The 13,939-nt window shown below is 35.5% G+C and overlaps 1 protein-coding gene across 1 annotated transcript in view; it reads left to right on the top strand.

Annotated features, from left to right (window-relative positions):
• Positions 1-2,730: 2,730 nt before the first annotated feature.
• mlip (muscular LMNA-interacting protein) overlaps positions 2,731-13,939 on the top strand; it is a 30,522-nt gene continuing 19,313 nt past the window's right edge. Inside the window, exons 1-2 of the mRNA XM_055030128.1 lie at positions 2,731-2,883; positions 7,982-8,107. Coding sequence (XP_054886103.1) covers positions 7,994-8,107 — 114 coding nt within the window. The 5' untranslated portion in view covers positions 2,731-2,883; positions 7,982-7,993. The remainder of the gene's footprint in view (positions 2,884-7,981; positions 8,108-13,939) is intronic.

Here is a 13,939-nt window from a genome sequence, read left to right as displayed (position 1 = left end):
TAGCACCCAGTCTTTAGTTTGGAGTCTATTAGATGCCAGATCTTAACTAGTCACCATTGTGCATTGAATGAGGACAGTTCTTGTCCGCCGCCCCCATCAGCAGACCCCTAAACAGGATTTCTGTCAAGTTCAGTTCTGGACTTTGAACAACACAATTTTCTTTCTATGAAGTCGTTCTGATGTTGATTTAACAGCCTTTCTGGACTCTCTGTGATCAGATACAATTAAATCTTTCTTCATCTTCAAGTATATATCACAGGTCTCTGCGCTGCTCTTGACAGGCGAGCAAGACAGACGTTTTTCAGCTCTTGGGATTCATTATCTTAAAAAACTATTTTTCCTCTTTGCCTGCAGGAAAATGTAATGAACCTCCATTCTAAAAACTAAAAAGTTTCTGGACATTTGAAATGTAATTAGATTTATTGTCTTAGAGTTACTTAAAAAAAAAACGTATAGCTTTAATTGTACACTTTGGTTTTTTTTTATAATCAAAGGACATGAAGAATATTTACATGCAACCTTCTGACAAACATTTAGCCACAGTCACCTTCATCGTACATCAAAATTCAAATCAAAGTTACATAAAAAGTCATATTTTTTGCCTACCTTCACTTTTCCTTTGGGTTTCTTCCCTGTCTTCCTGTCACTGCAGGTCTGTTAGATGATAGAGAATACTCTACATAACATTCTTTACTACGTCTTGCCTCGGACAAATAATCAGTTTGGCTCCCACTGATCTATACTTCATATGGCTGTTTTTTCATTAATATACAACACCGAAAGTGGCTTAAATGCAAACAGGTGGCAGCACAGGACCATGCTTTTAGTCATTGTAGTTTCCTCTGTGGATAGATAGGGGGAAAGAGCCAGCAGGAAGAAAAACAGACAAGAGCAGCTGTGACAGAAATGAAGACGGTAGTAAGAAGGATTAGAACCGAGGTCTGCTTTCTCTCACTGATAAGGGAGATAAACGAACAAACAACCAAGCAATAGAATTAGACTCATGCTGCCAGAGAGCTTATTATTGGAAACCACCATATCAGTCACAGCAGACTATTGAATAGTTTGGATTTAGGTCACATCGAAGCAAACAGAATATTTGATACTGTCTGTGTAAATACAGATGTGCATTTAACACTTCTTTAACAATATTCAAACTTAAGAAATTTTTTAGTCTTTCTAAGTTTATTTTGTGTGGCTTGTTCATTAAGCTGTCATAAGTGTTAACATCATTCACTATTCTCTTAATTTATTTACTGCTAATTTAAGATAATTTTCTAAATAAATACATTTTTATAAGATAGCTGGCTCAATTAAAGGAGAAAAAAAGAGGCTTGTTGTGTATTTTTCTGAAATAAGTCACAGTACGTCTGTGATTAGAGTAGTTAAAAACTGACATCAACGTATCATCTGACACTAAATCGGAATAAATGTTTCCTGTTTCAGGTTAGAAATGCTATTAATACTATAATACTGTAACATTAATCCTCTTCTGGGGTCTTTCTGCATGGAGCTTGCATGTTCTCCCCGAGTACGCATGTATCCTCTCTGGCTACTCTTACTTCCTCCTACAGTCCAGAAACCTAGTTTCCTTTTCCAGTGTCCTGCTAGAAAAAATAAGAATAAACAATGGATGTAGCAAAAAATGTCACAGAGCACATAAAAACCCAGTCCAATTACATTGTTTAATTATTCTGGGATTAATATGCATTCAGGTAATTTTTAAAATGATAAATTATGATGTCATGTTTTTTTTTTTTTTTTTAAGACACCACGGTTTCAAAACACACATTGCAGTGGACAAATGCACTCTGAGAAAAACATGTTTGGTTTTGGAGACAAGTCATTTGGTTGCATGCAATTGAGATCGAAGTGTTTGTCAAGAATGACCTGCATCACATTTGGAGGGAAGAGGCGAGTGTGGTGTTTTGCTGCAGGCGAGCCTGGTGCGCTTGGATTCATTGTGAATTTAAAATGAAGTCAGCTCAGGTAATTTTCAAGCATCACCCAATCACAGCTTCAAAAGATCTTCACTGTGGCGTTCACAAATAGGTCTTTCAGATAACCTCCTGAAAACCGGTGACCCATTATAAAAAGCTATGATCCTTTCAGATGAGACCAAGACATTATGCTTTAAAATAGAAAAACCTGCCAGGCAAAACATCCCTCTATCAGTTTAATACTTATGGAGATTTCATTGTTCGGAGTCGAACAGTTCCTCGGCCCTTCGAAGCGACTTCAACATGTCTCCTCATCTGTGTTTTGAGGGAATATGAAAGAGAGTTTGAACACATGTGTTTTCCAAATTAGTTACAAAGAAACGTCATATACTACAGTTTATTTTTTGGAGTGGTCATAGTAAAACTCTGATCTTATAGAAAATTTATGGACAAAGGTAAAAGGTTTTCAGGACAAGCTGGAAGGACAGCCCAAATGTTTAAAATAGATGTAAACTTTTCAATTTTAAGACAGTGAAAGACAAACCAACCAAAAAGTTTATTATTCTGATGTCTTTTTATAAAGTGTTTGCAAATATGTGCTTTCAAATGGGTGGTAAAAAAACAACTCATGTTATTCATAAAGTAAAATAAATGAGCTACTGTGGAGCTGTCAGTTTGTCCTGGCATGTAGCGCATTGTTTCTGCTTCCCAGCATACAGACTGGTGTCTGCAGGCTATTTGTGGATATAAGGCATCTATAAAAGGAAATCTGTTGGACAACACAGGTCGACACTATTGCTCTTTCAGATTCATGATAGGAGCTGAACAGTGGGCACCTTACTTTGATGGGATGTGAAGCTTTGTTTGGGAACCCAAGGCTGTTGCAAAACCCTTTAAATGGAGAAGAACCAGAGCAGAACAGTTGAATAAGAATGTGGGAAAGGTAAGAAGGTTTTAAACTATATAATTTCATAGATTATTCATTTGAAAACATGTATAGTAACCGTCCTCTCGGGTGTTTTCTGTTGAATGATCTCAGCTAACTGCTTTGGTTCTTTGTTGATCTTTGGAAATGTAAGATCTATAACTGTATTTTACCCTGAAGTCAAATAGAGCTGGAATATGAAACAAGCTAATTAGGTTATCTTACATTACAACACCATTCAATGCTACCTTCTCACTTTACCCCCTACTAACCATTACCACCCTGAAGGCTTACACACATAAACAAATGGACAACATAGTGACAGACACTGTCACTTGATACTTACTGAAGTGGAAAATCACTTGCGATACATTTAGAAAGTCAGAGTTACTCTTATAAACCAAATTAATGTCAGAATTACATAATAAAGTAAAATTATTAGTACAGACCTAATATTTATAGACTTCTATATCATATTTGTTTATCCTGTGCCACTTATTATCGGAAAACTGCAACTGAAAATACTACTGACTGAAATATGTACAATACATATAATTTTTTAATTAGCTAATTCTTATGTAAGATGCATATTATGAGCTCAGTATATGTTTGTAGTCCATTTTTAACATCCTGTGGGCTCAGTAGCAGCTGTTGGGTGTCTAAATTTACACCCACTTTCCCGTCTGACAGGAGGGGCTGTGAGTTTGTATGTAATTAAACTCTTTACTTTGCAACACGCCCAACAGTTCCTGCATACATCAACTATCTTGATATACACATGTTAAGGTCATTGGAGCACCTCAGTCACATACCTGAGCTTTAATTGTAGTCTCAAAACCATTACAAAAAACATCATTAGACAAGCGAAAACAGCAAGGAAACTTTTACACGTTTTAATAGCCTTTTTTTCTTTAGCTTCATTAAAGTTCATTTGTCACTTTCTGGAAGGTCACAGTTAATGTGAGTGGCCGTAAAAACCCACACGACGGGGTGCTGGTTCTCCAGGAAGTGATTTAGTGGCTCGTACACTGGGCTAACATGCCAGCAGCAATAACTGGGCACACACACACACACACACACACACACACACACACACACACACACACACACACACACACACACACACACACACACACACACACACACACCCCCACACACGCACACACACACACCACACCCCCCCCCCCCCCCACACACACACCCACACACACATCCCCACACAACCCCACACACACACACACACACACACACACACACACACACACACACACACCCACACACACACACACACACACACACACATACACCCCCCCCCACACACACACACACAGTGACGACACGCAACAGTTTGAACCAGGACCAGCTCTAAAATGTGACCTATGAGGACGGTATGATCTCGGCACCCCTGACAGCGATTAGTTTACAGGAGGGCTTCACTGGCCAAGCAGGAAACACATGCTCAGTCTGTCACAGGGTAAACTTACTCCACTGAGATGATGAGCAAACAAAGGGTTTGCAGTGACATAACCATATAAACGAGGATTGTAAAACAGCATGCAACCATTTTAACTAAAAGTCACTACATTTTTAACTAAAAAAGATAAACTGTATGTCACTGAAGGTCTCACTGCTCTCATTGCCTTTACCAAACCCAAAAATAAATACATTAATATAATGTATACACTCACATTCAGCCATGTACATGCGATGAAAACAAGAGGTTTAAGTTTATACTGAGCATCAGAATGGAGGAGGGTTGTGGGAATAAATGTGGATCCAGCTTGTTTGTTGGTGCCAGAGGTGCTGATCTGAAACTGCTGAACTGCAGTGATTTTAATGAGGAAGCATATTTTAGCATTACAGGGAATGGTCTAAGAAGCAGATGTGTCAGTGAGCATCTGAAAATACTTTGATAATGTCAAAGGGCAAATGGCCAGAGTGTTTAAAAATGCTAGAAAGCCAATAACATCTCATTACTCTAAAAGCATAGCCAACATTGAAGCACTCGGGATGATGCTCCTGTGGGAAAAAAGGGATGTTGAGGTTAAATTTAAAAAGTAACAGATTGGATAAACTGTGAATGGTCTGGTTAGTCTTCAATGATCATAGAATTTAAGAAATTAAGAATTTTACCCAAACAGCATAAAACATGGATATGTTCCACCTGATGGAAGTGGTAAAATAGGAAATCTGAATTGGGATTGTTTGGCTGAGAGGTGTGCAGCGATTGTCTGATGCGGTTGTGTCAAGCCGAGATTGTTTGTGAATCACATTTCAGTCACAAAGCTGTCAAAAATACTTCACATCCCACTGAAACATAGAACATTATAAAACAGGCAACAAACATGAGTTTTTTGCCAAATGTCATGATCAAAATCTTCAAGGATAATCATCATTAAATATACATCAAATATGTTACAGTTATAAATCAAAGGCAATATTTTTAGGAACTCAGTGTTTCGGCTGTTTTGGAGTTTTCTTGAAGTTTGCAGCAGATTAGAGGAATGTAAAAAATAAATTGTTCTGATTCTGGGGATGCAAAGGAGAGTTAACCCAGAATGACAAAAACGTCTTTAATGTATTTTGGAAATTCAGTAATTTATAAATTTGTGAAGTATATTCTTTGGGGAACATGGAGCCAGTATTAGGACTTTATGACTCAAATACTTAGTTTTAGTGAAGAAGCAAGCATGTCTTTTTTTCCTACCCAACAGCAACAATATTCTATGTGACGAATTACCCACATCAGAGTCCTATTTATTTATTCTTGATCACAGAAATATATAGTGTCTTTACAGACTATTATGTCTCAGGAACTCCTCTCTGTACACATATAAGAACCTCTGTGTGTCTTCAAATGACATTGGGATTTTTTTATACACATCTGAGCCCTCATATTTGCTCGTTAAATGTAAACTTGGTGAAACATCCATTTTTTATACTTCTGATAGGTCAGGACTTTTAATGAGTAGGGTGCTCAAATGAAAATAAATAAATCAATAATTGTATAAAATTTCAAAATACTGCTGGTATCATGGCTGTTTTAATTTTTTTTGCCACAGAACCTTTTTAAAGTTTCAGCAAATTTGTCACGGCAAATTTATACAGTGAATAAGAAATTAATTAAATTTATTCCAATCGTAGTGTTGCACAAGGGAATTATGTTAGAGATCAAAGTAATGAATAGTTACTGCAATGATGATTTTTTAATAAGATGGTTTTCAATAATTTATTGAATGACATTGGATATAAATAAGTCATATTAGGTCTGGCAGATTAAGTCATAGTTGAATAACAGTTGCAAGATATCAATTTATGTTCTTACACACGAGACAAACATGAAGTAAATTCCTTTTAATATAAATGACTTCCTCTTAATAGACAGCGTTGCTTACTTTGCTTCCAGTTTTTTTTTTTTTTTTTTGAGGCCATACAGGATGAAACAAATTTGTGGCATTTTAAATGGAATAATGTTTCCACACTCATAAACAAGAAAAAAAGTACAAAATAGGGTATAATTTTCTGAAAGTAAGAAAAATGACCTGCCAAAAGTACAAGAAAATTGACCTTGTCAAGATTTTCCAAAACAAGAAAAACTATCTAACAAATATGAACCTACAAATATCTTAAAATTTTTATATTTTACTTAAAACAAGCCAATTTTACTTAAACAAGTAAGATGTTCTTCCAATTTAGGTCTAATAAACTGAACTGAGCCAATGCCATGGAAAGTTTTAGTATTGTGGAATATACTCTAAATGTATACTCCAAAGGTAGACTCTCTAAATATAAAAGAACATTTGTCTGTTGTTGTTAGTTGTCATCTAGTCACACAAACTTTGTAATCTTTGCATTGCCATGCGCCACATTCTCACGCTCTGAGAGCATAAAACCTGTCCTATCTACAATGTCTCTTCACTAGGCAACACTTAAAGTACTTGACTATAAAAGCAAAGGAAAACTGAGAGGCCAGGACAACAGGTCAGTGGTTCTGACAGTGCAGGACAAATGTTATTGAAAATGGAGAAGGGGTCCTATTCCTGTCAGTTTAAAATTTGACATAAGTGCTTCATTTTTTGGGATACCTGATAAAAGGTAGGATAAACAATGTGACTGTCTTTGATAACAAGGTTCAATTGAGGTCTTTGAAAAAAAAAGAGAGACAAGAAAGTCAAATGCACCACTGAGACAACAGAGCGCTAAAAGCCCAACTTCAAAAGGACACATAAGATAAAAGAATAATAAAACAAAAACTTATTTAAATTGCTGTCATAGCAAGCGTGGGTGGACTTTCAACATAAGACTATCATTTAGAACTTTGGGGAACAACAAAATAAGCTTCAAAGCAAAACAGCAATATAGAAATATGGAACCTTGTTGTTTTGGGAAAATTATGAAAGTGAAACAGAAACTCCTTTAATGAATAAAAAGACGATTGATGAAAATGCGCATCTCATATTGTTGTAACATTCAAATCATTTTCTTTCTGGCCTTCATGAAACAAGACTTTCCCACAGCTCTGCCCCAGTAACAAAACTCCCAATTTCCAACTGTGTTTTATAAAATAGACATGTAAAATTAGATGAAAACTACTCTCTAACATTTTACTCTTAATTTAGGCATAAAGTTATTACAGCATCTTTGTCACAGGTGCTCTTATGTGAAAGTAATTAAGATCTAGCACTGCAGTAGGTTAATTTAAATGTTTTATTTTGTTTCAAATAAAGGCTGTGGGGGGTTTCCATTTATTGCCTTTAGTTATTTTTAAACTTGGGCTGGATGAGAGCATGGCCTGATGTGACCGCGGCTAAATGATTCCCAAGAATCTGGGCATGTCAAAGCTTTGAACCACACTATTTAATTAACTCGCCTCCCTATGTGTGCATGTGTGTATTTGAATAATATCATATGTGGTGAGGAATATGTAAATGTAACCGAGAGAACAACTTTCAAACTCAACGGGTTCTGTCACTTTTTATAGCAGTAATTTTCATTGTATTTCACTCAGCATGAAGTGCAAGTAGATTAGTGTATTCAGTGACATTAGAAAAAGGGCTTTCCAAGTGTGCATTATATTAAAATATATTTGTTTTTTTCTCTGCAATAACATTTGCAGGTGAGAGTAAGGATGCCTGCGAAGCCTGCAGCCTTTACCTTTGTGCCTGTGGTGCAGAAGCTTCCAATTAAAAACATTCTTGCCAGTGATGAGAAGCTTTCTGCTCAGAAAGGAAAACCAGATAAGGTAAAGCCACAGCAGTGACATACTGGTAATTGGTACAACTGAATTTACAACCTGTGATGCTACAATTCAGGGTTTAAACAAGTAAACTTTTATTGAACAGGCTAAGGCTATGGTCACCCAACAGGTGTTGACACTTAATTTCTATTTTTACAGAAATTAGATTTATTTTTTCTTGGTTGTACTAAATTATGCGAACACAACTCTGTATGGACGGCTTAGGACCTGAAAGTGAACCGCATGCACAGAAGAAGAATGAAGACATCAGATTCCAATGCACATTTTACAGATATAATAATGAATGCTGAAGTCTATGGATAAATCTCAGGTACTCAGCAATAATGCATGTCTCAAGTCAATGACTCAAAAATCCGATAAAATGCAACATGACTGTTCAGGCGTCAGACAGTTTTAAAACAACTTGAGATGTATCTGAATTAGTACCACATATGGAAGTAGCAAAGTCATATTTTTGGGAGGACGAGAAGATGGGAATTGAGCTTTTCAAAGTTGGAAATGTTTGGCATTTGCCTGCTTTGTTAACAAAAAGGTTTTAAGGTTTTATATGTGAAAACATTTAAAATAACATATACACAACTTCCCTTAGACATTTGTAAGTAATCCTCATTTCTGACGTTGACTGAGGTTTATAAAATTCTTTACAAAAACATGATATAGCAAGATTTGTTAAAAAGCCAAAGCCTATGAGATTTAAGTTGGCCTATCAGTGTGTAACTTATCTATGTCCCAGTTAGCTAACATCACTTTTGAACCCATTGTGAAAGAAATAAAATGTCCATCTTAAAAGCTACTTTAACATATTCCAGACCTTAAAGAAAGTTGATCATTCTGGATTACAGTCCTCACCAATTCTTAATCAAACAGAAGATTTGATGCTATTTACTAAGATTTTTACTGCTTTACTATAGATCTCAACTAAATGCCAATCAATGTAATCTGTAAGGCTCAACACAAACAGTGCTATCACCTTTCAGGAAACTCATAAGACATTTCTGATCTGAAGGTTAAAACTAAGGTTGATGGTCTGGCTTTGTGAGGTTGGTGTATGAACACACTGATGTAACGGTGGTACATGGACTTGCTTCCAAGGTAAAATATTCATTGGAATTTTGCTTTTCAAAAAATAGTTCATAAAAACAGATTGTTTCTCTAAAATCGAACTTCTTCAAATGGAAAATAAATCCTCACTCTCAAACAGGTTAATGAAGGAGAAAATCTATTTCAGCAACTGTCAATTGTGTGAAAAGATTTTCATATGAAGTTGTTTATCATGTCAGGGAACATGAAGATTACATTTGTTCACCAACGGGGTATAATCAATCTCACTTTTCCTGAAGCTACAGCACTTTTTGTACCTCATCTTTGAGAACATCCAGGCAAAAATAAATTCTGCTGTAGCAGCAGCTGGTGAGGTTTTGTTACATTTCTACATCCTTTCGACAGAAAAATGATTGTAAAAATATAAACACATACAATTGTCAAAGGTGTTCACTCACCTTCAAAATAGAGTATTTGGGAGTTCCAGTCAGTTAAAAAATAAAATAAAATAAAAACAGCATCTAGGTATATACAGAAATTTGTGAAAGAGTGGGTCAATGTCAGGAGTCCAGTGAATTACAGGGTAGAAATGAGACAGGATGCAACCTGTGCAATAAGTCCAGTCATAAAAAATATCTATATACTCCACTAGATAATAAGAAATGAGCAGTTTCTGGGAAAAACAACTGAGCCATAGAGTCATAGGCTGCAAAAGTTCCCATAAAGGAGTGAATGAATGTGGGGGCACATTTGGCAAGTAGAAGTCCCAGTAGCTACTTATCTTCAAATGTTCTTTGGATGAGCTCCATTTTGATGGAATAAGTTTTCATTCCATCAAAATGGAGCATTTTCTGACCTAAAATGCACATTTGGAAGAAAAGTCATAATGTTCCAAAATTATATTCCACAAACCTTGAGGAGAACTTTCTTAAAAATGTGGTATAATTGCAATGAGTGAGTCGACGTCGTATTGGGGATTCCTCTTACGAACATTTGTATGAAATTAAAATGAGGGAACAAGCTAAATTACATCTCTGTTGCATCATTTCCAATATAATAGTGAGATTCTGGTTCAAACATCGCAGAAATTGCATCCTTATCTATGTGAGGTCGACATCAAATACTTTTCTAAAGTGACCATAGAAATCCAGTGAGATGCTCTTCTACCATAAAAATGAACATCAAAGTCTAAATATAGCATTTTTACACAATTTAACCAAATATTAAAAGAAATATCTTTGTTCCAAAGCTATTTTTTCTGAATCACAAAATAACAAAATGCACAGGTACATGAAAGTGCACTGCGATATTAAAAATAACCATCCCAGGGGGCTCGTGTTGACCCCCTGTGGTGCAGCTTGCTGGAGGGCTTAAACTGCTAAAAGGTGTTTATCCAGCATCGCTGTCGTAGCAGCACCACCGTGCTGGAAGCTTGACGTCAGCTTGCTGGCTGCCAGCATGTAGACTTCAAAGGTGACACCATTAATTTCTGAATTTCCTCCAAGGTTACTATCCCAAGGATTGGCAGGATTTGGGAAGTCACAGTGAGAAACCTATAAAACCAGACAGTCTTTTTAAGAAAAACATTTGTCTTAATGATTTGTGCATCTGAATAAGCAGTTGCCATAACTCACATGTTTGGATCCTGGTTTTCACTTCACAATTAGTTTGGTATGTGAAAAAAAGTAATTTAAAATAAACTAAGCTAAACTGTGGCATTTAGAGCATCAATAACTGCAGGTAATACAAAAATTTAATAATAGGAGAAAGTAGGAAAGTGGTTGGGATGTCCTCAAGCAATCTGAATCCACAGATTCAGATGGTAACTACAAAGAAAGCTGAGGATAACCTGAGCCCCTCTAATTATAAGTTTTATCAAAATGGTTTTCAGCTGAGTCCTAAAAGGAGTTAGACAGGGTGCCAGTCTGTCTCAACTGGAGCTGGTTCCACAGCAGGTTCCTGCAGCCTTTTGGATCAGCTGAAGGCATTTTGCAGATTTATTCTGTAATTGGGGTTTTCTTTTACACAGAAAGGACTCACAATAGTCCAGCCTTAAAGTGAAAAACACATGGACTCTTTTCCCGCATTATCCTGTTATTTCATGACAGGATAATCTTAATTTGGCAGGAATAAACAGATAAGATAAGAAAATGGAAACCACAATATGAAATATTCAGATCATTGTCTTTGGCAGGGAAAGTTTATGAGTTTATGTTGGGGAACCATGAGATTTCTGATTAATTGCATTTAAGTTTTGTATTAAATACATATTAACATGAATCCAAGATGTAAGAAACTTAAAAAAGGAGGCATAAAATAATGTATTTTAGTCAGAAATACACAAATTCAGAGAAAAAAAAAATCTGTTCATTATGTTAAAAAAATATGCATTTTATAGAGTTACACTTTTTTATTTTGTCAGTTTTAGGCCGTCACCTTTTCATTAAAACTTATTCTCAAAGTAAAATTATGCAATAAAGTTATTTTGTATGATCTGTACTGAATGCAGGACTGAAACAATTCATCAGATTAATTATCAATTGAAATAATTGTCAACTAATTCAGTAATCAAATATAATTTTGCTCTCCAACTTTTAACAAGTTAGTCAAAAAAAGAACAAAAAAACCCCACAAACAACAATAAATTCAACAGACAACCTCTATAATAAACTGACTTGCTGTAAAGTCTAAATTTTCCACAAATAAAGTACAAAAGATGTGGTTTGCATTCATTATAAGCACACATCACTACATCATGCAGAGGATGCATGGAATCTTATTTGACAGAGATGATTTTTATTCTTCTATCTGGGTCAGATTAGATCAGAGCGTACTGTGTTTATGTTTGTTTACTTACACTTCAGCTTGGTAATTTGACTGACATTTGTAAAAAAAGCTGTCATATCAAAGAAGACCAGAAAGAATCTCAGAACCTTGTAGAAAGAGATACAGAGCATGAGTCTATCAACCCAAAAATTTATATATTTAGAATTGAAAATAGAGAAACGTCAACAAGAGTTACACAATCAATAAAAATGTAAAGTAAACATAAGGGAAAGAACATCCAGAAATAATTTGCTTAAATTTTTCATGTGAAAGAAACGCTGTACAGTTGTGGAACAACTATAGAAAAGTTGAGATATTTCTTCAAAGTAATATTATACTGACCACAGATTCATGGAGGCATACCTCAGAAAAGTAAAGTTTGTGGCTCTGCCTTGATGTTTTTATTTCCCTGATCAGAGCATTAGAAGCTTCTGTGAATGGCCCTGGGGAGAGTGATGCCTCCAACTGAAAGAATCAAACACGATACATGACACGGAGTTCACACCCAGGCACAATAAGTCACAGGCTGCTCTAGAAATAGCTGCCAAAAGTGATTATTTGAAGTCCTGAAAACCAAGGAGATAAGGAAAATGTCATCAAAAATCTTAAAGACATACTAGAAAGGTTACATTTGGCTGCAAATCACTTTATCTCTGTGATATTTTCTCACTGCCCAAAGTTACAGCTGCTGAAAGTTTTTCAAACCTCTGGCTCCTGTTAAAAAAAAAAAAAAAAAAAAAGTTAAGAAAGGGCATTCTCAAGTTCAGATCATCAATTTGCATTCATGTCTCTGACAAGAGCTTTGTAAGACAAGTGTATAAATTCTGTGTCCAATTACAGTGCCACTTCAAATTAGTCTATGTTCTTTCTCATTGTTCTTGGTTCTTAGTGAATCCCAGACTGCCTTCAGCGCTTGAAACTACTTGAGGTGAAAAGACAAAGGAAGATTTCTTTGAATTCACAGTTCATATATATTAATATATATTACTTTTCTACTGCTCAGATGTTTCAAATTGACTTCGATTTGGAAGTAGGGAAACTCATCAGGTGGTAACAGCACCTTTTTAATAGTATTCTTGTTTCTTATTCAAAATTCAGGATTTGTCATGTATTGATTGAATGGAGCCGAATGAAAACATGAATAGCCACTTTAGAATTGCCCTATAAAGCTTTAATAAAATTACTAGAGCTGAGGCAAAGTAGCCATGATATGCAGCATTCTCACAGTAACAGGCAAAAGAATGAAAGATTCCAGCAATTACTAATGAAAAACCAGAATCTTAAAGCTGCACTATATAACTTTTACATATTTGTTGAACTGTCACCATGTTGTGACCACATGAGACAGAGAGTCTGTGAACAGATGGATCTCCTCTGCCTACTCCTTATTGAAGAAATGAATGGCTCCCAACCAAAAACAACCAATCAAAGACGGGAAAGACCTGCCTCCTGCCTTTAATTGGATGTTTTTAGAAGTATTGGGAGCACTGGGAGAAGAAAGAGGAGCTTGATTATTTTTTCAGGTTATCTGTCTCATACCATACAGTCAAGAAGTGGTGACAGTTTCCACAAATAAAAAAGTCATTTTCAGAAAAGTTACATACTGCAGCTGTAAGCCCAACAACCATTTTCTTTCTTTCTTTCTTTTTTTTTGCTGATAAATAGTCTTAAAGATGATTTATTCACAATGTTGCCTGACATAATATCAGGCTTGCCTCCTCAAGTCGAGCTGAACTGGTTAAATCAGTTCTCATTGTCGAGAAATATCAGAATATTTATGTTACTATGTAACATTTTCAAAACTTTTTATGTTTTCAACTCACTATACAAAAACCATAAAACCATCAGGCATCAAATTACATAAGAAATAATTAACTGACTTTATTAACTTTTCTCCATTCAGGCTCCATCTTGCTTAATATGAAAAAATAAAATAAAATAAATTGTCAG

The sequence above is a fragment of the Poeciliopsis prolifica genome, unplaced genomic scaffold, assembly GCF_027474105.1.
Source record: "Poeciliopsis prolifica strain line A6 unplaced genomic scaffold, Auburn_PproV2 SCAFFOLD005, whole genome shotgun sequence".
NCBI classification, from domain to species: Eukaryota; Metazoa; Chordata; class Actinopteri; order Cyprinodontiformes; family Poeciliidae; genus Poeciliopsis; species Poeciliopsis prolifica.
This window is presented reverse-complemented; position numbering and strand designations above follow the sequence as displayed.